This window comes from Anomaloglossus baeobatrachus, chromosome 1 (genome assembly GCF_048569485.1).
Source record: "Anomaloglossus baeobatrachus isolate aAnoBae1 chromosome 1, aAnoBae1.hap1, whole genome shotgun sequence".
Lineage (NCBI taxonomy): Eukaryota > Metazoa > Chordata > Amphibia > Anura > Aromobatidae > Anomaloglossus > Anomaloglossus baeobatrachus.
Genome location: NC_134353.1, coordinates 306,846,709 through 306,871,897, shown reverse-complemented (window position 1 = coordinate 306,871,897; position 25,189 = coordinate 306,846,709). Strand labels below are relative to the sequence as shown.

General features: G+C 38.5%; 1 protein-coding gene across 2 annotated transcripts in view; it reads left to right on the top strand.

Moving 5' to 3' along the window:
- CCSER1 (coiled-coil serine rich protein 1) overlaps positions 1–25,189 on the top strand; it is a 1,289,205-nt gene that overhangs the window by 1,039,744 nt on the left and 224,272 nt on the right. For both annotated transcript variants that reach the window (XM_075337134.1, XM_075337126.1), the window contains exon 7: positions 4,612–4,689. In XM_075337134.1, coding sequence (XP_075193249.1) covers positions 4,612–4,689 — 78 coding nt within the window. The remainder of the gene's footprint in view (positions 1–4,611; positions 4,690–25,189) is intronic.

Genomic DNA, 25,189 nt, shown 5'->3' with positions numbered 1-25,189 from the left:
GAGAATTGATACGTCTGTTATGTCATTAAAGCAATAGCATCACTGTTTTATTATATTGTCTAAAGGGTTGCTATTATATTTCCCTGCTGAAAACTTAAGACTACTACACAAAATATACCATGTCAATAAACTCCTCACAAAATATACCCAAATTTCTCTAACAGTTGTTTTAGGGCTGTATTTTTGGAGCTGATATTTGGCATATATGGTGAATGGTCGTGAACCATTATTAAATAACTGTGAAGTCACCTCCTTGACATGATAAAAATATGCTAATGTTCAGGTCTTACGGATTTTGCCCCTATAAAAATTATACATGTACTGTAAATTTTAGAAAATCTTATTTTTAGAAATACTTTTATTATACGTAAAAAAATGGGGCTTATGTGCTGCCTTGGTGTGGCCAAGTGCTTAGTGTGCCTTTCTGTCACTTTATTTCAATTCATAGATCCTATCTCAGAGTAATTGGCAGCCCTTGCCTTTACTTCCTGCCTGATATAACTCCCCTGCCTTAAGCCTGCTTTACACGTTGCAATTTCGCATACGATATCGTATGCGATTTGCAACGCTCCCATCGTATGTGTGGCACGTTCAATTTGTTGAATGTGCCGCACAAACGATTAACCCCCGTCACACGTACTTACCCGTCCATACGACCTCGCTGTGGGCGTCGAACGTCCACTTCCTGGAGTGGGAGGGACGTTCGGAGTCACATCAACATCACACGGCAGCTGGCCAATAGAAGCGGAGGGGCGGAGCTGAGTGGGGCGTAAACATCCCGCCCACATCCTTCTTTCCGCATTGTGGGCCGGGAGCCGCAGGACATAGGTAAGATCTGTTCATCGTTCCCGGGGTGTCACACACTGCGATGTGTGCTACCCCGGGTACGATGAACAATCTGACGTGCAATTCTAGAGAAAGGTACGATGTGTATGCGATGAACGTTTAACCGTTCAATCGCACGTACCTGTCACACACTACAATGTACCTTATGATGCCGGATGTGCATCACTTACGACGTGACCCCGCCGACACATTGTAAGATACATTGCAGCATGTAAAGCAGGCTTTAGACATGCAGCTGAATGCCTGCATACACAATGTCAGTATTTGTACAGGTTAAGTTCTCACCTCTTCTCCTGTGTATAGTGACTGCTCACTGCACACAAAATAACAAAGCAACAATGACAGATGCTGACATGAGAGAGATGATAAATTGCACAATGTCAGTGTATATGTTACACTGGTGGGTGTTGACCCACTGTGTCACAGCACCGGCTGACCCTGGAGGGGTGTTACTAACCAACTACCTTGTCTTACTTGGGCCACTGATGGTGAGGATAGATTTGTGCTAGAAGGAAGCCACCAAGAACTACACTAGGGACTATAACTGCACTGTGGCAACTGAATCCAGAGGTAGAAGATTCTGGAACGGGCTCAGGAGCAAGCAGGATGGTTGGTGCTGATTGGAAAGCTGATTCAAGCTGGTACAGTGGGTGTGGCAGGTACAGCAGGTATGGTAGGTACGGCAGGTATGGCAGGTACAGCACATATGGCAGGTACAGCAGATATGACAGGTACAGCAGGTATTGCAGCTACAGTAGCCATGCCAGGTTCTGGCAGGTAAAAAAAACCACAGGTACAGGTTAGCAGGCACAGGTAATGGATGCAGGATACAAGGAATGGGAACTGAGACCTGACAACTGGCAAGTGTTTCTATAACAGTAAGACCACATTGCTCAGGCACATCCCATAGGGAGAGGAAGCCTTAAGTACCTAGTGCATCTCAGTCATAGTACTAGAGGTACTTCTGGATTACAGCATGCTGCCCATTTAAGAGCAGGGAGGCACTCGCACGCACCCTAAGCTCCCTCAGGATACTTGTGCAGTGTGCACAGGTCCTGGGAGCAGGAGACAGCAGCATAGTTGCAGCAACTGGGGGAACACATGGGCAGTCATGAAGAGGCAGGAGAGCTAGCAGTTCAGCTGCAGCGGTGAGTACATCGGTGTTCCTGCCAAGTAGGGAAAGCAGGACAGTGCAGGGATGCCGGTGTTTACAGTAAACATACTCTCATCCCCTCTCCTGTGTACAGTTGCCACTGCTGCTTTGGATTCCTGAGTGCAGCAAGTGCCCACTACATACAGAAGTGATGAAAACTTGTCTGCTAACCACACTGACACTATGTTTGAATGTGCTCAGCTGCTCCAGTGTCAGTATGTGCAAAGTTGAGTAAGGGATAGATCAGGTGGCACTGTATAAAGTGGCAGAAAGGCACATCAGGCTTTTAGAAACACCTAGGGTGGCCAATGGTTTTTAATTACTACAGTTATCATCAAGCATCATTTTTCTGGGTGGAATACCGACTGGCATAAAAAATAAAACCCACTAATTGATTAATTTCTGCACTATGGCAGTGAAGATAGTTTTCATAGCCAAGAAGAGATTCTATACTTTCTCTTTTCTGGCTATTAAGGATAGAATTAACTTTAGCAAGTTTTGTGAACACTTTGAAGGAAATAGATAAGCTGCCTGAAACCCATGGATTATTTATATAACCCAGTTTTCTGTACAAATAATCCTCATTTTGACTAATTAAGATACTTTTAAATTATGACATATTCCTTCTCATGACTCTAGGAGGTGTGTAACAAATACCACAGAGTTAAGGGGGCTTTACACGCAACGACATCGCTAATGAGATGTCGTTGGGGTCACGGAATTTGTGACGCACATCCGCCCTTGTTAGCAACGTCGTTGCGTGTGACAAATACGAGCGACCGCTAAAGATGTAAAATACTCACCAAATCGTTGATTGTTGACACGTTGTCCATTTCCCAAATATCGTTGCTGCTTTTGGACGCAGGTTGTTCATCGTTCCTGAGGCAGCACACATCGCTATGTGTGACACCCCAAGAAAGACGAACAGCACCGTACCTATGTCCTCCGGCAACGAGGTGGGTGTATCTTTCATGCAGCTGCTCTCCACCCCGCCGCTTCTATTGGACACCTACCGTGTGACGTCGCTGTGACACCGCACAAACTGCCCCCTTAGAAAAGAGGCAGTTCAGTGGCCACAGCGACATCGCTGGGAAGGTAAGTCCATGTGACGGGTACTAGCAATATTGTGCGCCACGGGCAGCGATTTGCCCGTGACTTACAAGCGACAGTGGCGGGTGCGATAGGCAATGAGATCGCTAGCGATGTCGCTGCATGTAAAGTGGCCTTTAGTCTACTTGCTCATCTGATGCTATTTGTCCAATTTTTTACTCTTTCTTTATTTACCTGATTTTCTCTGCACATTCATGCTCTTTTTATATTTCTTTTTTTCGTATTATTATATTGATCCACATTGTGAGCATTTGACTATTTTTTTTCTCAAACATTGGAAAGTAGAACTCGTACAATTACATAACTGCAAGTATTTTAATAAAGTGTTAAATACTTTGTCACCATATGCTAAAATAATACTTTTTTGGATATATTTGGCCAAGTGTAACCTAGGGGACACTTTTAAGGTATATTTCAGTAACATTTCCCAATATATTCATTGAATTTCAATAACACATACTATGAATAATTACTACCGTGTTAATAATATAGTTAATAATTAGTGATAAGCAAGCACTACCATGCTCGAGTGCTTTGTACTCATAATGAGCAGATGAATGCAAGACTCAGATACCTGAATATAATGGAAGTCAATGGAGGATTAGGGCATTTTTTCCGAGAATTCTATTACTAAAATTGACTTCCTCCATTGACTTCCTTTATATACGAGTTGTGTCCCTTTGAGCAGCCAACTTCTTGTTACGAGTACAGAACACCTGAGCATGGTAGTGTTCGCTCATCACTATTAATAACAATAGCAATGTCCTAATGACATATAAATATTGAACCAAATTAATATATGATCACAATCTTAGATAATGCTATAGTTGAGCAATAAGAACCCTGGAAAACCCTGGTACAGTGGCCATGTCAGTAATCAGTGGCCAATGAACCAAAGCCCTGCAAACCTCTGTGTATTAGCTAGCATCAATAGCACCTCTTATGGTCAGTATCCGAGATGTGACATCATGCTTGTATCATATCACAGCTATGATGTTGTGCCAGGCCTACTAATCAGAGAGACACCTTAATGGATCTTGATCCTGAATATCTTTTTGCTCAACTCTAAATAATGGGTTTGTTGTCAAGGCTAAGAATGATATTCACTTAATATTCTGTATATTGCCACCCATAAAAACCTGCAGCTGGATGTCACAACATGCTGCTCTTAGTTGACTTTACAACAAACAGTACTTTTTCGTTGTCACATTATCCATGTCACCTTTCTGTCACATTAACACATTTGAGCGCTATAGACAACTTTATCTGTTGCTTCGCTGTTATCGCACTTCACCAAGAAACAAGTAGACAACCTGTCAAACACCTTAGCATTTATTTAACTGTATAGTACTTCAGTTTGTAAACCAACCACACGAATACAAAGCAGAAATACTAAAATGCGCAATTTGTTTCTAGTTTTAATTTTGCATTGTATTTTTGTTTACAGTATATTAGCTTTGTATTACAAAAAGTGAATACTCATACTTTTATTTTCTTAACAGAGCACTGAGTTGAGTCCAGCCACCAGTACAGCATCCCTTCCGATTAGTCCTATGGCTGAAAAAGGTCTTCCATTTAAGGTATGATATACATTTTACTTTTGAAAATGTTTATTTTAACATAATCCAGTAAGTTTTAAAAAATAAACTAGACATTCATATGTGATTTTTATGTACACTTTAAGCAGGTATGCATTTTTGTAAAAAAAAAAGTTAATTATCATACTTCTTATCTGTCTAGTACAGGTTTATATTAGGTTTGATGATGAGAAAATATATTCAGAACTATTCATTGCTTGCATGAATATTAAGGTATTCCGGATAGTTGTTACTCATTGAGTATTTTGGTATTTGCCTCGTGAGTTTCAAGTCTCCTCCATTAATGTCTTGTGCCTGATATTCAGCCACCTAAAAAAACAGGGATTGCCATGACTGTGATGGCAGGCGCAGTGTAAAAAAATAAAAATAACATGTGGTCCCCTGTCTATTTGCAATAACCAAAGCAGGTAAAGTAGACAGCTGCAGCCTGCAGCCCCCAGCTGTGTGCTTTATCTTGTCTATATCAAAAATAATGGTTCCCTGATGCTATTTTTTTTAAATATTTCAATAAATAATAAAAAAAGATTATGTGGGCTCCTGCCCATTTTTGAAAACCAGAGCAGATAAAGGAGGCTGCTGGGGACAGGTATTTTCAGGCTGGGAAGGTCCAAGGTTATTGGGCTCTTACCAGCCAAAAAATAGCAGCTCGCAGTCACTCCACAATTGGTGCATCCATTAGATGCATTGTGGCGCTTTACCCTGCACCTCCTGATTGCCATGGTGTGGTGGCAATTGGGGTAATAAAAAAGGTTGATGTTAGTTGTGAATTGTCAAAAATCAGAGCTGCCATCTAGCCCGGGGTTTGTAATGGAGAGGAGTCTATGCAAAAGATTAGTCCGAAATATTAAAGACGAATAATCTGAATCCGAACATTTAGTATTCACCAATCACTAATTAAATTTAATGCACATTAGCTTCATGGTTTCCATGTATAACAAAGCCATGGCACCTATAAGGGATATATTTTTAAATAGATCTTGATAAGTACTGAAAGATCCAATTGATTTATATTGAGGTCCATCAGGTTTTTGTGACTTTTCTCCCTTTTTCTCTGTAATCAGTGAGATTTATTTTCATCAAAAATCACATTTTCATAATCTAACAGTTTTACAGTTGAAAGAAATTACAAGGTTCACCAAGTTCAACTTATAACATAAATTAATTATTAAATATAGCAATATATCACATTGAATGTAAATGTGTCTTTTTATGATATTTGTTAATTTTCTTAATAGAGTATAAGGTTTGCTAATACAATTTTGTTTTATGGAATTTTGAAGTCTCAAATTAGCTAGTTTATGTAATAAAGCCTCAAGTTCAATAGAATAGCAGTATTACTAGATTAGTAGTCATTAGCAGGACAATCACCTCATCTCGGAAATGTCAGTTAATCTGCATATGATGATAAAGGTATGTATTTTAATCAGGGCAACATGGAGAATGCATAGAAAGTTAAATCACTCGACCTTTCATTGAACTTCCTTAGAATGTTAATATAAATCCTTGTTTATGTTTTAAAATGCCCCTTGGAAATTCTTTGATGTACAGTATGCTTGGTCTAATAGCTGCCTGTCTTAAGTTTATTTCCTCCTAAGCCTACTATGTCTTTGATTGACAGTTAATATTGTTTAGGCAAGTAAATTTAGCATTGGACAATGAAGAGAACACATGCTTTTGTTAGGTTCAGTTACAGAAAGTAAAAATGAAAAATTAACATGTCAACATATTCTAGTCAATTGAATAATATTTTTACTCAAAGTTCCTTATGAAGGATTTCAAATGTAGTGCATTTAGGATTTTTTTCAGAGTTTTGTTCTTTTGTCTTTTGCCCCTCTAAAACGAAACATCCAAAAATTAAACATTAAGTTTTTAACTGTAAGTCAACATGTAAAAATAAAATACTACAAATTCAGTTTTGCTGCAATTTTTGGATCAGCAGCAATATTTCAAAATGCCTCATAATTCATGTGTTCCAATTAGATATTCTTAAAGATTTAAAATACACATAAAGAAAAAGAATGTCTCAATAAAAAAAGATGGCACCCATAAAATGTATGATATTTGTGATGCTTGTAAAATCCATATAAAAAAGCCACAAAAATAGTGTTTGAGATTGAAGGTTGAGGGTGGCTTTACATTATAGATTTTTTTTAATTAAAAAAAATCCATATGTTGATTTAAAAGGAAAAGGAATTATAAATATACAGTAATAAAAGGACTTTTAACTTTTATCAAAAATGTTTACGGTGTTTAAAAAAAGTTCAGAGATCGGGTGCTTTATGTATGCAAACCACTCTCGCAAGCATCGCTGTTCTCAGATACACTCGGTGCTCAGCCCAGTGCCAGCCGCTTACAGTATTTGAATAGCTCGCCCTGGGGTTAACAACAGCATGATCGGATGTAGTGTGCACCAAAAAAAAAGGAAAAACCCTGCCCTCTCACCCCTGGAAGCAATCTGTGTATGACTGGCTATGTGTGGGCAGAGACCTGAACTGCCGAATTAGTGACTTCTAATGGGGTTTAGGTCAAATCCAGGTCCCATACCGAACTTTTCACCTACCGTTGTTTTAATAGACAGTCCACCCAATACGGGTAGCATTCACTCAGTAAAACCCTTTACATTTCTTCTAGACTTATTTTATTTTTATTATCTGCCTTTTAAAGATTCAGAAATATAAGCTAATGATGAGACACAAACCATTGCATTAAAGTGTTCTCAATAGAATACACAAAACTTCCCCATTCCATTTAGTAAATGTGAAGTTACTGACTTTTTAGAAAGTCACAGTGGGCCTGACATTAGAGTTACTGTCAGTTGTTTTCCAGGATGAAAAGTCTGACATGGAGTTAGTTACAGAGCGTTTCTGATGTACAGTATCTCTCTGATGTAAACAATCAGTTGATGGAAAAGGTATATATATAATATATATATATATATATATATATATATATATATATATATATATATATATATATATATATATATATATATATATATATATATATATATATATATATATATATATATATACATATATATATATATATATATATCACTTTCTTGTAGTTCAGAAACTTTCTCCAGTCTGGATCTTTACATAAGTTAACCATCTCAGCAGTTTAATTGTGGGACCAGCATTTGCATTAACTCTGCCTACAGTATGCAACCAATAATTCTAAAAATGTTTGACTTTTACAGAAAGAACAGTTGTTTTTTATATATATATATATATATATATATATATATATATACTAGAAGGTGTCCCGATTCTAACGCATCGGGTATTCTAGAATTTATTGTGTAGTTAATGTATGATTTTTGTTATATATATAGATGTCGTTGTGTGTAGTTGCCAAGTGTTTGTGTAGGGCGCTGTAAATGTTCTGGGTGTTGTCTGGGTGTGGGGGGTGTGAGAGCGGTGTTGTTTGTGTGTTGCGTTGTGTGTGTGTTGAGTTGTTTGTGGAGCGCTGTGTGTCTGCAGTGTTGTGTGTGTGTGTGTGTGTTTTGGGGGGAGGTATGTTTTGTGCAGTATGTGTTGGAGGAGTAGTCCTGGGGGGAGAGGAGTATAGTAGGAGGAGTAGTCCTGGGGAGAGAGGAGTATAATACTGTAGGAGGAGTAGTCCTGGGGGGAGAGGAGCCTAATAGGAGGAGTAGTCCTGGGGAGAGAGGAGTATAATACTGTAGGAGGAGTAGTCCTGAGGGGAGAGGAGTATAATAGGAGGAGTAGTCCTGGGGGGAGAGGAGTATAATAGGAGGAGTAGTCCTAGGGGGAGAGGAGTATAATAGGAGGAGTAGTCCTGGGGAGAGAGGAGTATAATAAGAGGAGTAGTCCTAGGGAGAGAGGAGTATAATAGGAGGAGTAGTCCTGGGGAGAGAGGAGTATAATAAGAGGAGTAGTCCTAGGGAGAGAGGAGTATAATAGGAGGAGGAGTCCTGGGGAGAGAGGAATATAATAGGAGGAGTAGTCATGGGGAGAGAGGAGGATAATAGGTGGAGTAGTCCTGGAAAAGAGTAGTCTAATAGGAGGAGTAGCCCTGGGGGGAGGAGTCTAATGGAAGGAGTAGTCCTGGGGGGACAAGTCTAATAGGAGAAGTAGTCCTGGGGGGAGGAATCTAATAGGAGGAATAGTCCTGGGGGGAGGAGTTTAATAGGTGGAGCAGTCCTGAGGGAGGTGTCTAAGAGGTGGAGTAGTCCTGGGGGGAGGTGTCTAATAGGAGGAGTAGTCCTAAGTGGGAGGTGTCTAATAGGAGGAGTAGTCCTGTGGGAAGGTGTCTAATAAGTGGAGTAGTCGTGGGGGGAGGTGTATAGGTGCCCATGTGTGCGGGGGGCACGGCCGAGTGGGCGCAGTGTTCGGGGGGCATGGCCAAGTGGGCACAGTGTGCGGGTGGCATGGCCGAGCGGGCACAGTGTGTGGGGGGCGTGGCCAAGCGAGCACAGTGTTCCGGGGCGTGGCCAAGTGTCCAATGCGTGCCGGGGGCGTGGCCGGGCCGAGCCGAGCGGCCAATGCGTGCCGGGGGGCATGGCCGAGACGAGCGGCCAATGAATGCGGGGGGCGTGGCCGGGCCGAGCCGAGTGGCCACTGCGACAGTTTTCACTGTAATGACATCATTTTGGAGCAAGAGAGACATACAGACAGACAGACAGACAGTATAAGGCAATTCTATATATATATATATATAAAACTGAATATACAAACTGAAAAATATTCCTTACCTACTAATGTGACCATATGTAGTGGTTGCTCAATTGATCAAAAGAAAGTCAGCACACCCTATTGTCTTTTCATGAAATGTAATGTTTTTCTTGACATAGAAAATGAAACTATTTGTTTGCCTTTTATTTCAGACACTGAGCAGATTTTTTTTTCTTACTTCAACTAAACTACTGACATTGATAAATGTATTTTAAAAAAGGAAAGAAATCATCATGAACTGCTATAGCATTAATTTTAAGTGGTTCTCCGAGCTTAAAGACTGGATTTAGTTTCATCATTTTAGTACTTCTTGACTGTTCTGTTTGCACTGTATTATTTTTTATAAATATTAGCATGCATAATAAATTAAATGAATTCAATTGAACATGCTGGATACGATTTTTATTGAATGTCAAGACGGCTGTTTGTATTTGCTTGTTTACATAATATACGTTTAGCGTTTTACTGATTATAATTCATATTATGCATTTGTGAGGATATACAGTATGTAGGAAGGAACTAATTAATTGAGAGTTTCCATATTTTTATGTGGAAAATTCAATAATATTGTAATTAAAATAGAGACGATTGTATTTTTTGACGTTCAGATTTGACAGGTTCAAGAAATGACCTATAAAGAACCCAGATGTGATGATTGGTAAGGTGTTCTCAACCTATGGCGTGCACCTCTGCAAATAAGGATGCTACTAAACAGAGGCCAGACAGAATCTAAAATGTCTCTGTTGCCTCATTATAGTGAATGCATTCATCAGGGTTTTTTTTTCTGAAGCCCAACATTTAGAGATTTAGATAGTACCCCCAATGTAAGTGCTAAACGTAGAGCACAAAATCATTGTGATCCTAAATGTTATGTACAATGTTTTCAACAAAAGCTTTAACTCAATCCACAAAAAACAAATTCCCACTCAGTTCCATCATCCGTCAATGGAAATATGGACGGTTTACACATTGCTAGTAACTCAAAGACTCTGTAAAAGTGCTATGGCTTCTCACCCTCCAAAAGAAATACAGTGAATTATGTGCTCCCAAATCCAAATGCTCACCTCTCTTATGAGTTCCATAGTGTACAAATACCACATCCAAAATCCACATGTTTGGCATTTATGTAGGAATGAGAGCCATTCATTTACAGGGTGCATGTCTCAAGGAGCATGGGCTGGGCACAATGTATGGGACTAAAACATATTGGACACTACAATGTACTGGTGCTACAATGGTAGATTTGTGATTTTCATTCAGCAACATCCACTGCTGCTTTTTTCTGGAAGACACCAACACCAATGAAGTCAAAATTGTCACTACACCTTTGGATAAATTGCCTTAGGCCAGAGTCACACTTACGAGTGCCTTGCGTGTAACTTGCTCGAGTCTTGCATCGCATCACCCAGCACAGCCTGATGCTCTCTGGACAGGAGCATCTCAGCAGCATAGAGATACATGCAACCGACCTGCTACTGTCAAGAGAGTGTGCGGCTGTGCCGAGTGATGCGATGCGAGACTCGTGCAAGGCACTTGCAAGTGTCACTCTGGCCTTAGGGGTATAATTTCCAAAATATGGCACTTAGGGGATCTGTATATGGAGTTCACAAACTATTCTACTATCATTTGTAGTGATGAGCGAGCACTAAATGCTCCGGTGCTCACTACTCGTAACAAACATTGTGATGCTCGGAGGGGCTCGACTCATTTACCAAGTATGATGGATGTCTTTGGAAAAATCTGGAAAATCTTCTTAAAATTTGAGCTTTGCACTCACTTTTGCGATAATCTGTAAATATAAAAATATTTATATATAGTTATATTATAGAATTTTACATGCACTATCTAAAAAGACACATATGCATGTTTTTTTCCCTATCTGACATGAAATCAGAATAAAACTTTCCCGTTTTAGGTCAATTAGGAACCAAAATTATTATTATTGGTATTTGCCAAATGCCAGAACAATGAGAGAGAGAAAATGTTATAAGACCTTTTTATTACTTTCTGCAAAATTAAAAGTGTCATCCACTAAGTGTACTATGCCTTTTAAACAATATGGGACAGCCCATATGATGATGTCATGTCTTTGGAAGCTTCTGATAGGTTTATTGGCAACATCTGAGTTAATTCAAGATGCACCTGTCGATGTATGCACACCGGAAATACACTGCTTTTTTGTGTAGCATCATGGGAGAGTCAGAAGAAATCAGCTAAGATGTAAGGAATAGAATTGTGGACTTGTACAAGTCTGGTTCATCCTTGGGTTCAATTTTCAGATACCTGAAAGTGCCTCAACCATCTGTACAAACAATTATATGCAAGTGCCATATCACTCAGAAAGGTGACAGGTTCTGTGTACCAGAGATGAATGTGCTTTGGTAAGACAGGTGCATATCAACCCAAGAACAAAAGCAAAAGACCTTGTGAAGATGCTGGCATAGGCTGGTAAGATTGTGTCATTATCCACAGTAAAACAAGTACTGTATCAACATGGGCTGAAAGGCCATTTTGCCAGGAAAAAGTCATTACTCCAAAAGAAACATAAAAAAGCCAGATTAATGTTTACAAATGCACACCGAAACAAAGACCTTCAATTTTGGAGATATGTCCTGTGGTCTGACAAAACTAAAATTGAACTGTTTGGCTATAATGACCATTGTTTCACTTGGAGGAAAAAGGAAAAAGCTTTGAAGCCTAAGAACACCATCCAAACCATGGATCACGGGGGTGGCAGCATTATATTGTGGGATTGTTGTGCTGCAGGAGGAACTGTTGCACTTCACAAAATAGATGTCATCCAAATAAATAATGCCCAAAAGCATATTGACAAACTGTTCACAAAGTGGCTTAAGGATAACACAGTTAATGTTTTAAAGAGGCCATCACAGAGCCCTGAAATCAATCCTATTGAAAATTTATGGGCAAAGGTCAAAACGCAGGTGAAAGGAAGACGACCTACAAACATGGCTCAGTTAGACTAGTCAAGTCAGGAGTAATAAGCCCAAATGCCTACCAACTATTGTGAGAAGCTTGTGGAAGGATATTTAAAACGTTTGACTCAAGTAATACAGTTTAAAGGCAATAGTACCAAATACTAATGAAACGTATGTAAACATTTGACGTTGCAGAAAGTAATAAAAATGCCTTAAAACATTCTCTCTCTCTCATTATTGCGACATTTGGGAAATATAAATAATTTTGGCAATACTAAGTGACCTAAAATGGGAAAGGTGTATTCTAATTTAATGTCAGATAGTGAGAAAACCATGCATATGTGTATATATATATATATATATATATATATATATATATATATACGTACAGTCAGATGAAAAAGTTTGGGCACCCATATTAATGTTAACCTTTTTTCTTTATAACAATTTGGGTTTTTGCAACAGCTATTTCAGTTTCATATATCTAATAACTGATGGACTCAGTAATATTTCTGGATTGAAATGAGGTTTATTGTACTAACAGAAAATCTGCAATCCGCATTTAAACAAAATTTGACTGGTGCAAAAGTATGGGCACCCTTATGAATTTCTTGATTTGAACACTCCTAACTACTTTTTACTGACTTACTAAAGCACTAAATTGGTTTTGTAACCTCATTGAGCTTTGAACTTCATAGGCAGGTGTATCCAATCATGAGAAAAGGTATTTAAGGTGGCCACTTGCAAGTTGTTCTCCTATTTGAACCTCCTATGAAGAGTGGCATCACGGGCTCCTCAAAACAACTCTCAAATGATCTGAAAACAAAGATTATTCAACATAGTTGTTCAGGGGAAGGATACAAAAAGTTGTCTCAGAGATTTAAACTGTCAGTTTCCACTGTGAAGAATATAGTAAGGAAATAGAAGAAGAACACAGGTACAGTTCTTGTTAAGCCCAGAAGTGGCAGGCCAAGAAAAATATCAGAAAGGCAGAAAATAAATAATAATAATAACAATCTTTATTTCTATAGCGCCAACATATTCCGCAGCGCTTTACAGTTCAGGAGGATGATATACAAACAAGTAACAGTTATCGAAAATACAACATTTAAAGGGAAAAAAAGACAACCCTGCTCGTGAGAACTTACAATCTACAGTGAGATGGGGGGGACAAGGTATAAGTGCTTATTTACAATGACAATCCAGCCATCTCAAGAAAATGAGGGACAGATAATGGCTTCATGGATCAATTGGCCAGGACCTTGAGATGCATTTGGGTGCCATGGAGTTTGACGTGGGGTACTTATCTGAGAAGTTGTGGAGGGATTAGGTGAAATTAGTTTGGCTAGGGATTGTGATAGGCCGCCCTAAAAAGATGTGTTTTTAGGGTGCGTCTGAAGGTAAGTAAGTTGTGATTCGTCCGAACTTCTTGGGGTAGAGCGTTCCAGAGGTTTGGTGCAGCTCGGAAGAAGTCTTGGATTCGGGAGTGGGAGGTTCGAATTAGTGTGGATGTTAGTCGAAAGTCATTTGCAGAGCGTCTAGAACGGGTAGGGTGATAGACAGAGAGGAGGGTGGAGATGTAGGGGGGTGCCGCATTGTGGAGAGCTTTGTGGGTGAGAACAAGCAGTTTGAATTGGATCCTGTTATATATGGGTAGCCAGTGCAATGACTGGCATAGGGCAGAGGCATCCAAGTAGCGGTTAGCAAGATAGGTGACCCTGGCTGCTGCATTAAGGATGGACTGTAGAGGAGAGAGTCTAGTTAGGGGGAGACCAATTAATAGAGAGCTACAGTAGTCAAGGCGAGAGTGGATCAGGGCCACGGTGAGGGTTTTTGTCATTTCCATTGTGAGAAAGGGGCGGATTCTAGAGATGTTCTTGAGGTGCAAGCGGCAAGAGCAGGCAAGAGATTGTATGTGGGAGGTGAAGGAGAGATGAGTGTCAAGTATAACACCCAGACAGCGGGCTTGCTGCCTAGGATTTATCGTTGTGCCACACAAAGAGAAGAAGAATGGTGAGAACAGTCAAGGACAATCCACAGACCACCTCCAAAGACCTGCAGCATCATCTTGCTGCAGATGGTGTCAATGTGCATCTGTCAACAATACAGCGCACTTTGCACAAGGAGAAGCTGTATGGGAGAGTGATGCAAAAGAAGCCAATTCTGCAAGCACGCCACAAACAAAGTCGCCTGAGGTATGCAAAAGCACATTTGGACAAGCCAGCTACATTTTGGAAGAAGGTCCTGTGGACTGATGAAACAAAGATTGAGTTGTTTGGTCATACAAAAAGGTGTTATGCATGGAGGCAAAAAAACACGGCATTCCAAGAAAAGCACTTGCTACCCACAGTAAAATTTGGTGGAGGTTCCATCATGCTTTGGAGCTGTGTGGCCAATGCTGGCGCCGGAAATCTTGATTCAACTCAGTATCAGCAGATTCTTGACAATAATGTGCAAGAATCAGTGACGAAGTTTAAGTTACGCAGGGGATGAATATTTCAGCAAGACAATGATCCAAAACACCGCTCCAAATCTACTCCGGCATTCATGCAGAGGAACAATTACAATGTTCTGGAATGGCCATCCCAATCCCCAGACCTGAATATCATTGACAATCTGTGGGATGATTTGAAGCGTGCTGTCCATGCTCGGCGACCATCAAACTTAACTGGACTGGAATTGTTTTGTAAACAGGAATGGTCAAATATACCTTTATCCAGGATCCAGGAACTTATTAAAAGCTACAGGAAGCGACTAGAGACTGTTATTTTTGCAAAAGGAGGATCTACAAAATATTAATGTCACTTTTATGTTGAGGTGCCCATACTTTTGCACCAGTCAAATTTTGTTTAAATGCAGATTGCACATTTTCTGTTAGTACAATAAACCTCATTTCAATCCAGAAATATTACTCAGTCCATCAGTTATTAGATATATGAAACTGAAATAGCTGTTGCAAAAACCCAAATTGTTATAAAGAAAAAAGGTTAACATTAATAGGGGTGCCTAAACTTTTTCCATATGACTGTATATAAGCTTCAGGCTTCAACTGTATATATATATATATATATATATATATATATAAATATATATATAAATATATATATATATTGAATTACAAGAATGCCAAAGAACAACATAAATAAATATTGTTATTTATTATTACAGTTCCATTTACTCCATGGTGCTTTACATGTGGAAATGGGTATTCATAATATAAAAAGGTACAATTATCATCTATAATACAAGGCACAGACTGGTATAGGAGGAGAGAGGTCCCTGCCAACGAGGTCTCACAGTCTACTGGGATGGGTGAAGATACAGTTGGTGAGTGTAGAGCTGGTCATGCAGCAATAAAGTGTACTGAGGGTTACTGTAGTTTGTAGGCTTATCAAAAGAGGAAGGTCTTCAGATTCCTTTTGAAGGTTACCATGGTAGGCGAGAGCCTGATATGTTGGGGTGGAGAGTTCCAGAGTATGAGGGATGCACAGGAGAAATTTTGTAAGAGATTGTGGGAAAAGGAGATAAGAGGGGGGTAGAGTAGGATTACCTGGGTTCTAAGGATACTTCTTCCCAAGTATCTCTCTAAGGATGGCCAAAGGGTTTTTTATTTTCATTGCCTGTGAGCACGTGCTTTAGGTACAACAACCCCCAAATATTACAAGATGTCATTTTACATTTCAAACTTGAATTAAGACAAATTCACAGTTTCGAAATGTTTACAAAACCCCCAAAAGCTAAGAGATTGACTAATAAATTATCATGGTAATCTTCGTTCTAATCAAAATGATTTGTTTTATATCATTGCGTTTTGAATAAATGCAAAGAAAATAAATATAACCAAAGTAATATATGTCCTGCTCATCCTATGTATTGTCTTCTGTATCTACCACCACTTTCCCTGTCAGGATTAACATTGGAGCACATGACTGATTATCGTGTTATGCTCCAGTGAATTGGAGCTGAACAAATAGAGAGGAGTCAACACGGCTCTGACAGCATTTTTAAATAAGAGAGATTAAATGCACTTTAGTTTTTCTCCGTCATCTTTCATGTTTTAGTCTGCAATTTTCTGAGGGTGGCAACGACATGGACAGGAGCTATATTTTTCACTCTCACAGAACTTAATTGTTTTACTTCACACACTTAGTGTCACCTTGTGGGTCATATATTAAGATAAATGAGCTATAAAGTATCACATATATTATCACGTTAATGACATTGTTTTTCCATTTTCAAGATTCAACTGTTGATTTACCCAGGAAACAGATAGCTTACGAATATCACATACATTCACTGAACATAATCAACTAATTGGGCAAATCTGCAAATATTAGTTTTGGTATTGAGGTGTTCCAAATGGTATTATCATTGTGCATGGAAATTTTATAATATGCATTAGAACTCTAGTAAAGGCAATGACTTCTATTTATGACCAGGCTAAAGTTTTCCTTAGAATCATTATGAAAAGATACACTACAATGGAAACCACGGGAATTGAAAAGGGAGCCATATTACAAGTAAATATTATTGTATCATAAATAATGAACTCACAAATTACATTTATCACCTGTTAGAAAGGTAGGCAATTCATGTCTTATAGGCTCAGATCCACACCACTGGCCTGTAGCACTCATTCTACATTAGTGTGGTCATAGAGTGAAAGCAGTGGCATGGGCTTACATGCTAAGTTCAAAGAATCTGGCACTCAGATATATTAAAATGAAACTTTTCGGTCCACCAACGTTTCTGAAAAAATGCACTGTCAATAGCGCTTGTGGTGGACAACCGGTAAGTATGTGAGAGGTGCACCACATGGGAATCGCTGCTGTGCTGATGAGGATATTGGGATGCCTGGGTATTGCGATAGATCGCTGTGGGATATAGCATATATATATACATATATATATATATACACTGTATATATGCTTTATCCCACAGTGAACTATCACAATACTCAGGCATCCTAATATCCTCGTCCACCACAAGGCCGGAAAAGGTCGGTGAGACCGAAACGTCAATTTAATTTTTACTCTACCCATGTTGCATCCTATTAAAGGGATCTTTTGTTTCATTTTAATACATATGAGTACCGGATTATTTGAACCTTGTATTACAGGGTTGGACCCTATCCATACACCAGTCATAACTCCAAGAGTGCCGTACTTCCAGTCTTACATGCTTACTAACACTGTATGCAGTGCCATCTGGACTAAGCTAGATTGCTCAACAGCCCTCAACATTTTTCATAAGCCCTTTAAATATAAAATGGAATGGAAGCCCACATTCCTGATAAAGGTGAGCAAAAAGGTGAATGTTGGTAGTCCATGGCTGCCAGATCCCAGTGAGCCTCTACCCATAATTTTCCATTGTCATAACTTTCTGTAGAAATGAGGTTTTATTTGTATAAATTCTCTTGGTAAACCCTTGCTCAGGATTAGGCACCTGCATGAAACAGTTGATCGACATGATTTAGATCAAGTGTTTTGAATTGTAACAATGCACCACCATAACAAGGCAATATTTTCCTGCCCTAACAAGTAGGCTCAGGACTGTGAAAAATATGCCTTATCATTTTATTTTTATTTAATACATTCTTTGGCTAGAGCATTCCAGAGGATTGGTGCAGCTCGGGAGAAGTCTTGAAGTCGGGAGTGGAAAGTACGGATTAGTGTGGACTTTAGTAAAGTCTCGGATTGTTGTGGGGAATGGTTCAGGGCAATTGAGGCTTTGGAGTCCTTTCAGTTCATGGAGAATTAATTCTCCACAAAGAAAAATATCCAGACAAAATTCAGCAAAGCTGGAGAATTTGAATTTCAAATGATTCACTCATCTCTACTAATAATGAGTACCACCTACAAATCAAAAGGAATTCTGGACAAATCCATGCATATAAATGTGCATATATATATGCAAAGTGCATATATAACAATTTCTAGGCAAATTTTATATTTGGACCTAATGCCAGTGGCCTCCTGTTACTGCTACTTGTGGCTCCCACATTCTTATAGTTAAATATAGTCGTACTTTTTTTTTTACTTTGTCCACATCCATTACTACTATAACTTGTCCTTTTAATATACATTTTTAGTACACTAGAGCGAACTTTAGTATTTGAATCACAGTTTTCCCCTAAGAAATGGTAGGTACACAGAAAAAAACGGTGGCAACAGGCTGCAGGCAGTAGTAGTGGTGAGGCTTGTACTAATAAAACAATTGTGCAAAAAACAGTACTGCTTGTGACAAGCACACTTGTGAGACAGTTTGATTTAAATAAATTTATTACAACATTTTTGCCCCCTTTTTTCACACATTTGTCTTCTCTATTGCTTTGTTGTCACACACTATCTGCACAGTTTTATCAGTGTCTTATGCCTTTCTCTATAAAAAAAGATATGAGCAATCATGTCCTCTCATTTTCTAGATTCACCACAAAATAACTGCTGAATTTCCTACTTCTGCTTTTATACATGATATGATAGTCCCTCCAGATTGGTTGTGCTATACCATATGATAGTAGCAAATCAATATGGATATACAACTATGAAAATTAATTAGAATGTGAGCAAACTTCATATTTAGCCAAATATAGCAGCAATGAACACTGCATATTAACCCACAGAAAATTGAACCCCTACAGAACTAAATAAAAACTTCATGCATCTCAGTATATGGTTTCCCCTCCTCTTCCCCACCTCCCCACTCATAAAATTAAAAAAAAAAATGTTTTTATTTATGTGAAATGAGTAAAAAAGTAAAAACATATAAGTTGAGTTTTGCAAGTTATGTAATGATCTGGAAAGAAAAGTAACTAAATAGTGAACAGTGTTTAACCCCTTCCTGACCAAGGAATTACCTGTTTATTCTATTTTTCGAGTACTTACCAACCAAGGACGTACTGGCATTCACTGTCAAGGACTCAGCTTACTCAACAGCTGAGCCCCGGCCTTCATAGCCAGAAAAGGTGCCTGCCCCATGCATGGCTTTTAACCCCTTAAATGCCGTGATCAATATCGATTGTGGCACATAGTGAATTGGGAAAGGGATCATGCTCCCTCTCCCCTTTGATATGAACCCTCGCGATTTAATCACGAGGGCATGATCGTTGTTATGGCTACCCGAGGTTGTCATGATAATCTCGGGTCACCTGACTATGGAAAGTCTGGATGATCATACTACAGCATGATCACTTCAAGCTTTCATTGGGCAGTTCTGAAAACTGCAATGTTCTGCAGCACTACAGAACATCGCAGCTAGAATCAGAGTACTGTGGGGTAATGTCCCTAAAAGCGACTATGTAAAAATTAAAAAAAATAAATAAATATTTAAAAAATTCAGAAAAAAAGAACAAAAAATAAAACCATTACTCCAATAAATAGTTATATTTGTGTAAAAAACTCAAAAAAGTACACATATTTAATATTGCCGTATCCTTAATAACCCGATCTATATAACTGTATTACTATTTAACCCTTCAGTGAACATTATAAAATATAAATAAAAAATGTAGCAAAAATTGTCTTTTCATCGTACAGCTGACAAAAGAGTGTACTAAAATGCGATCAAAAGGTCATATATACATAAAAATGGTACCGCTGAAAACATCATCTTGTCCCACAAAAAAACACCATAAAGCTCAGTCAGCAATGCAAAAACTGTTTTTTTTTTCTATAAAATTGTTTTTATGGTTTAAAAGCTGCAAAACATAAAAAAAGCTATATAAATGTGGTATTAGTGTAATTGTACTGACCTGAAGAATAAAACTGTCTTAAAATTTTTATGGCATGATGAATGACATAAAGACAAACACAAAAAAAACTTCCTGAGTTATTTTTTTTTATTCTGCCTCACAGAAAGTGGAATAGAAAGCGATCAAAAAATATTATGTGGAACAAAATGGTTCCAATAAAAACTGTGACTCATCATGCAAAAAACAAGCCCCACATGATTCTGTTGGCAGAAACATAAAAAAAACTATAACTATCAACATTCTGTGATGCAAAAAACCTTTATTTTGTTAAAAAGCGTTTTTAGTGTGATAGTAGCCAAACTCAAAATATAGTATAAATTTGATATCGCTATAATCATACTGACCAGAGGAATTAAGCTGCCTAATCATCAGTACCTCAAGCTGAATAGTGTAAAAAATAAATAAGCAAAACAAATTCTTCAACCGTTGTTGATTTGTTAATTCTGCCTCACAAAGATTGCAGTATGGCACAGCATATATTTATCCTGCACTCTACATTGAGTGCTTATATCGGGGATTATGTGTAAGTGTACTTGGCCACGATCAGGAATAACAACATATTCAACGTGTTTTGACTGCCTCCAAAATGCTGCATTGTACAGAACAAGCACAGTGGATGAGATTTATAGAAATCTCATGCCCACTGTGCTTCTTTTCTCAGCAGCATAAGCTGACGTGTGCAGTGGCTTCCCTAGCTATAGCAGTCTCCGCAGGAGAAGACACGCTGCGTCCAGGACACAGCATGAGCGGATCGTGGGCACATACTCTAAATATCTGAAAAACAGGATTCAGACAAAATTCTCAATGGAAAATTCACTATTGTGAGGCAAAGGGAGTCACTTTGACCTCACGTCTGTCCTGTGGTCTGGCAGTGTCCATGTTTTTACACCTCTTTTAGGCATGCACAAAAGCACGGTGATCACCAGTTTTGTTCACTTTTCAAAAGATGGACACCGCTGAAAGGAGGCCAAACAGAGTTGCTTTTCTGGCACCTCATTGGCTCTGCCAATGTGACATGACACCCGCAAACCATTCCAACTAAATCTGCATTCCAGTATGGCGCTCCTTCCCTTCTTCACTTTGTGGTGAGCCTCAAAAGTAGTTTTAGACCACATATGGGGTATCAGCATACTCAGCAGAAATTGCACAACAAATTGTACTGTCCATTATCTCCTGTTACCTTAGTAAATTTGAAAAATTTGTGGTTAACAATACATTTTTTAGGTTAAAAATGTATGTTTTCATTTTCCTGGCTCAACAATATAAAATTCCGTGAAGCACCTGGGGTTCCAAGCGACCACCAACAATCTAGATAATTTCCTTGAGAGGTTAGTTTCCAAAATTTGATCACTTTTGGTGGAGCTCAACTGTTTATGCACATCAAGGGCTCTCCAAACACAACATGATGTCCGCTAATGATTCCAGCCAATTTGGCAGTGAATTGCGCTCCTTCACTTCTGAGCCCTGCCATGCGCCCAAACAGTTAATTTCCAGCATATGTGAGGTATCAAGGTACTCAGGAGGAGTTTAACAATGAATTGTATGATGTATTTTCTCCTATTACCCTTGTGAAAAAAGCTATCTGGTTGAAGTAACAATTTTGTGGTAAAACTGTATTTTTTTATTTTCACGGCTCAACGCTATAAAATTCTGTGAAGCATCCGTGGATTCAAGGTGCTCACCAAACATCTACATAAATTCTTTGAGGGGTTTAGTTTCCAATATGGGGTCACTTGTTTGGGAACTCCACTGTTTAGGCACATCAGGGAATCTCCAAATATGACATGGCATCTGCTAACAATTGCAGCTATTTTAGCATTAAAAAAGTGAAAATGCTCTCTTTCCCTTCCGAGCCCTGCCGTGCGCTCACACAGGTGAGTTCCACCATATGTGAGGTATCAGCGTACTCAGGTGAAGTTGAAAAATAAATTGTATGGTGCATTTTTTCCTGATACACTTGTGAAAAAAGCTATATGGTTAAAGTAACAATTTTGTGATAAAAATTTATTTTTTTATTTTTACGGCTCAACGTTATAAAATTCTTTAAAGCACTAGGGAGTTCAAGGTGCTCATAAAACATCTACTTCCAGTGGTGTCTGATTTCTTTTGAGGGTAAACTTAGCAGTACATAGAGAATAATAAATTTAAACAGGTAGTTTAAACCTTTGTAAATATGTTATGTACCCACCACTATGTACCTACCACTTGTTCTGCATCATGAGAATAGCAGATCCTGGTGAAAATGAAAAACAAAAATGGATTGAAGCAACATTTTTGTGGAAAAATTTAGTTTTTCATTTTCAGGTTTTTACATTATAAAATTCTGTGACGCACCTAGGGATTAAAAGGGCAGGAAATTGTACGGTGCTTTTTCTCCTATTAAACTTGCAAAAATTAAAGATTTCAGCCTAGAACAACATTTTTGTGGGTAAAATGTATTTTTTTTTTGTTTTCATGGCTGAACATTATAAAATTCTGTGAAGCACCTGAAGGTTCAAGGTGCTCACTAGAGATCTATCTAAATATATATATATATATAAAATGCAAGTCACATCCGCCTTGTCGTGCACCCAAACCGTAGATTTTCACCACATATGGGGTATTGATGTACTGATGAGAAATTGCAAAACAAATTGTGTGGTGAAATTTCCTTTGAAACTGTTGTAAAAATGCAAAATTTGAAACTAAAACAATATTTTTGTGTGGAAAAATTAAAATTTTCATTTTTTCTTTTCACGTCGCTTTAGTTCCTGTGCACCTGAAGGGTTAATAACCTTTATGGAAGTGGTTTTAAGCTCTTTGAGGGGTACAGTTTTTACTATGATGTTACTTTTGGGTATTTTCTGTCACATAGGCCCCTCAAAGTAACTTCAAATGTGATGTGATCACTAAAAAATGGTTTTGTAAATTAGGTTGGAAAAATGAGAAATTGTTGATAGAATTTAAACCCTCTAACTTGGCAACAAAAAAAATCATTTCATAAATCATGCTGATGAAAAGTAGATATGTGGTAAATGTTATTTATTAACTCTTTTGTGTGACAACTTTCTGGTTCACGGAATAAAAATTTGAAAATTAAAACATTTTCACTAAATGTCCGATTTTATAAAAAATAATACAAAAAATAATGCTCTAGGTTTACCACTATCATGAAGTAAATTATGTCATGAAAAAAAAACATTCTGAGAATTACTGTTTTCCATTGAAGTGCTCAAGAGTTATTAGCTCATAAAGTGACAGTGGTCAGAATTGAAAACATTAGCCTGGTCAGAAAGGGGAAAACAGGCTTGTGGATTAAAGAGCTAATATTAAATATAGGACAAAAAAGGTGTAAAACATATTTTAGCTTTAAAATATTAAAACAATACTTACTTTTGACTTTTCATTTGCAGATATTACTTTTTTTGTTTAATAAATATATACATTTTTTATACAATTCTAAGCTATCCACTTAGAAACAGCATAGCACTAGGGAAAAGTTTACTGTAAGAAAGTTCTGATAAAAAAGTTTTCCAGTTCCCTTAAGGACTTTGACAAAATGCTCCTGAGGATGTGCTGTCACTTTGAAGAAGCACATTTCTGAAAACTGTGATTTACTTAGATGACATTGCAGTAATTGTCCTGAACTTAAAAAGATTTTCTACCACAAGTTATTAATATATTGCTCATTTATTCTCAGCTCTGGGATTAATCAGAAGCCTAAGAAATGCATTGAAACTGTTCCCCACAAGGTGATGTTTTTAGAGTAACTATTGTGATTTTAAAAAAAGCACAATAGAAAAATATTTAGTACACAATTGATATTTGCATTGAGAGTAACTTGGTGGCAATAAACACTAACTAGCAAAAGGATAATGTTTTGAACTTTTGATATTTCACACTCTATAGGGTGCTTTACACGCTGCGACATTGCTAACGATATATCGTCGGGGTCACGTCATTAGTGACGCACATCCTGCGCCGTTAGCGACATTTCAACGTGTGACACCAAGGAGCGATGATCAACGAGTGCAAAAATGTGAAAAATCGTTGCTCGTTGACGCGTCGCTCCTTTTCAAAATATTGTTGCTGCTGCAGGTACGACGTTGTTCATTGTTCCTGCGGCAGCACACATCGCTATGTGTGATACCGCAGGAATGATGAACATCTCCTTCCCTGCGTCCACCGGCAATGAGGAAGGAAGGAGGTGGGCGGAATGTTCCGCCCCTCCTCTGCTATTGGATGGCCATTTTGTGATGTCGCTGTGACGCCAAACGCACCTCCCCCTTGAAGGAGAGATTGTTCGGTGTCTCCAGCGACGTTACAGAATAGGTATGTGCGTGTGACGCTGCCGTAGCAATAACGTTCGCTACGGCAGCGATCACCACATATCGCACCAACAACGGGGGTCGCTATCCATCGTGACATCGCTAGCAATCGCTAGCGATGTCGCATCGTGTAAAGCACCCTTTAATCTCACTATCCACTACAATTTCCAAAGAGAGACTACTTTCAGTTAACAATAATCTTGGCTATTTCATACATAATATTGATATGCAGCTATTTAACATATGATTTGTAATGCAGATTCATGTCATGTCACTGTATTGTCACTCTTTTGCTCTTGGTAGTGAAAATGTTTTATCTTCCTGTATACTACAAATTACAATTTGTTCACACATTTCCTAATAGCTTAGTGTCTTATTTGGTTGATTCCCAATGGAAAGGTCACTGGCTTGAGTCAAGGAGCAGCCATGAAAAAGATTGCCCAAGAAAAGGAAAAAGCATCATCAAGCTCATTGATATCAGTCTCTCAACAAGAAAATGACCAAACTGCATTATGTGAGTGCCATGACAGTTGGAAAAATATGAAATGAAGTCCATCCATCCATTTAAATGTCAGAAGTTCAGGCAAAAATATTGGAGTCAAAAAGTCAGCTCATCACAAGGTCCATCAGTTCTGACGTGACAAATATGGCAGAGGCGGTTGCTCATATGCATCGTAACCATGAGATCACAGACATCCCTGCAAGCACCATGTGACACATGTTACACAAGTCTAGAATGGTGGTCCAAAAAATGGTGAAGAAGCCTCAACTTTAATATCATCAAATGTGCATTAG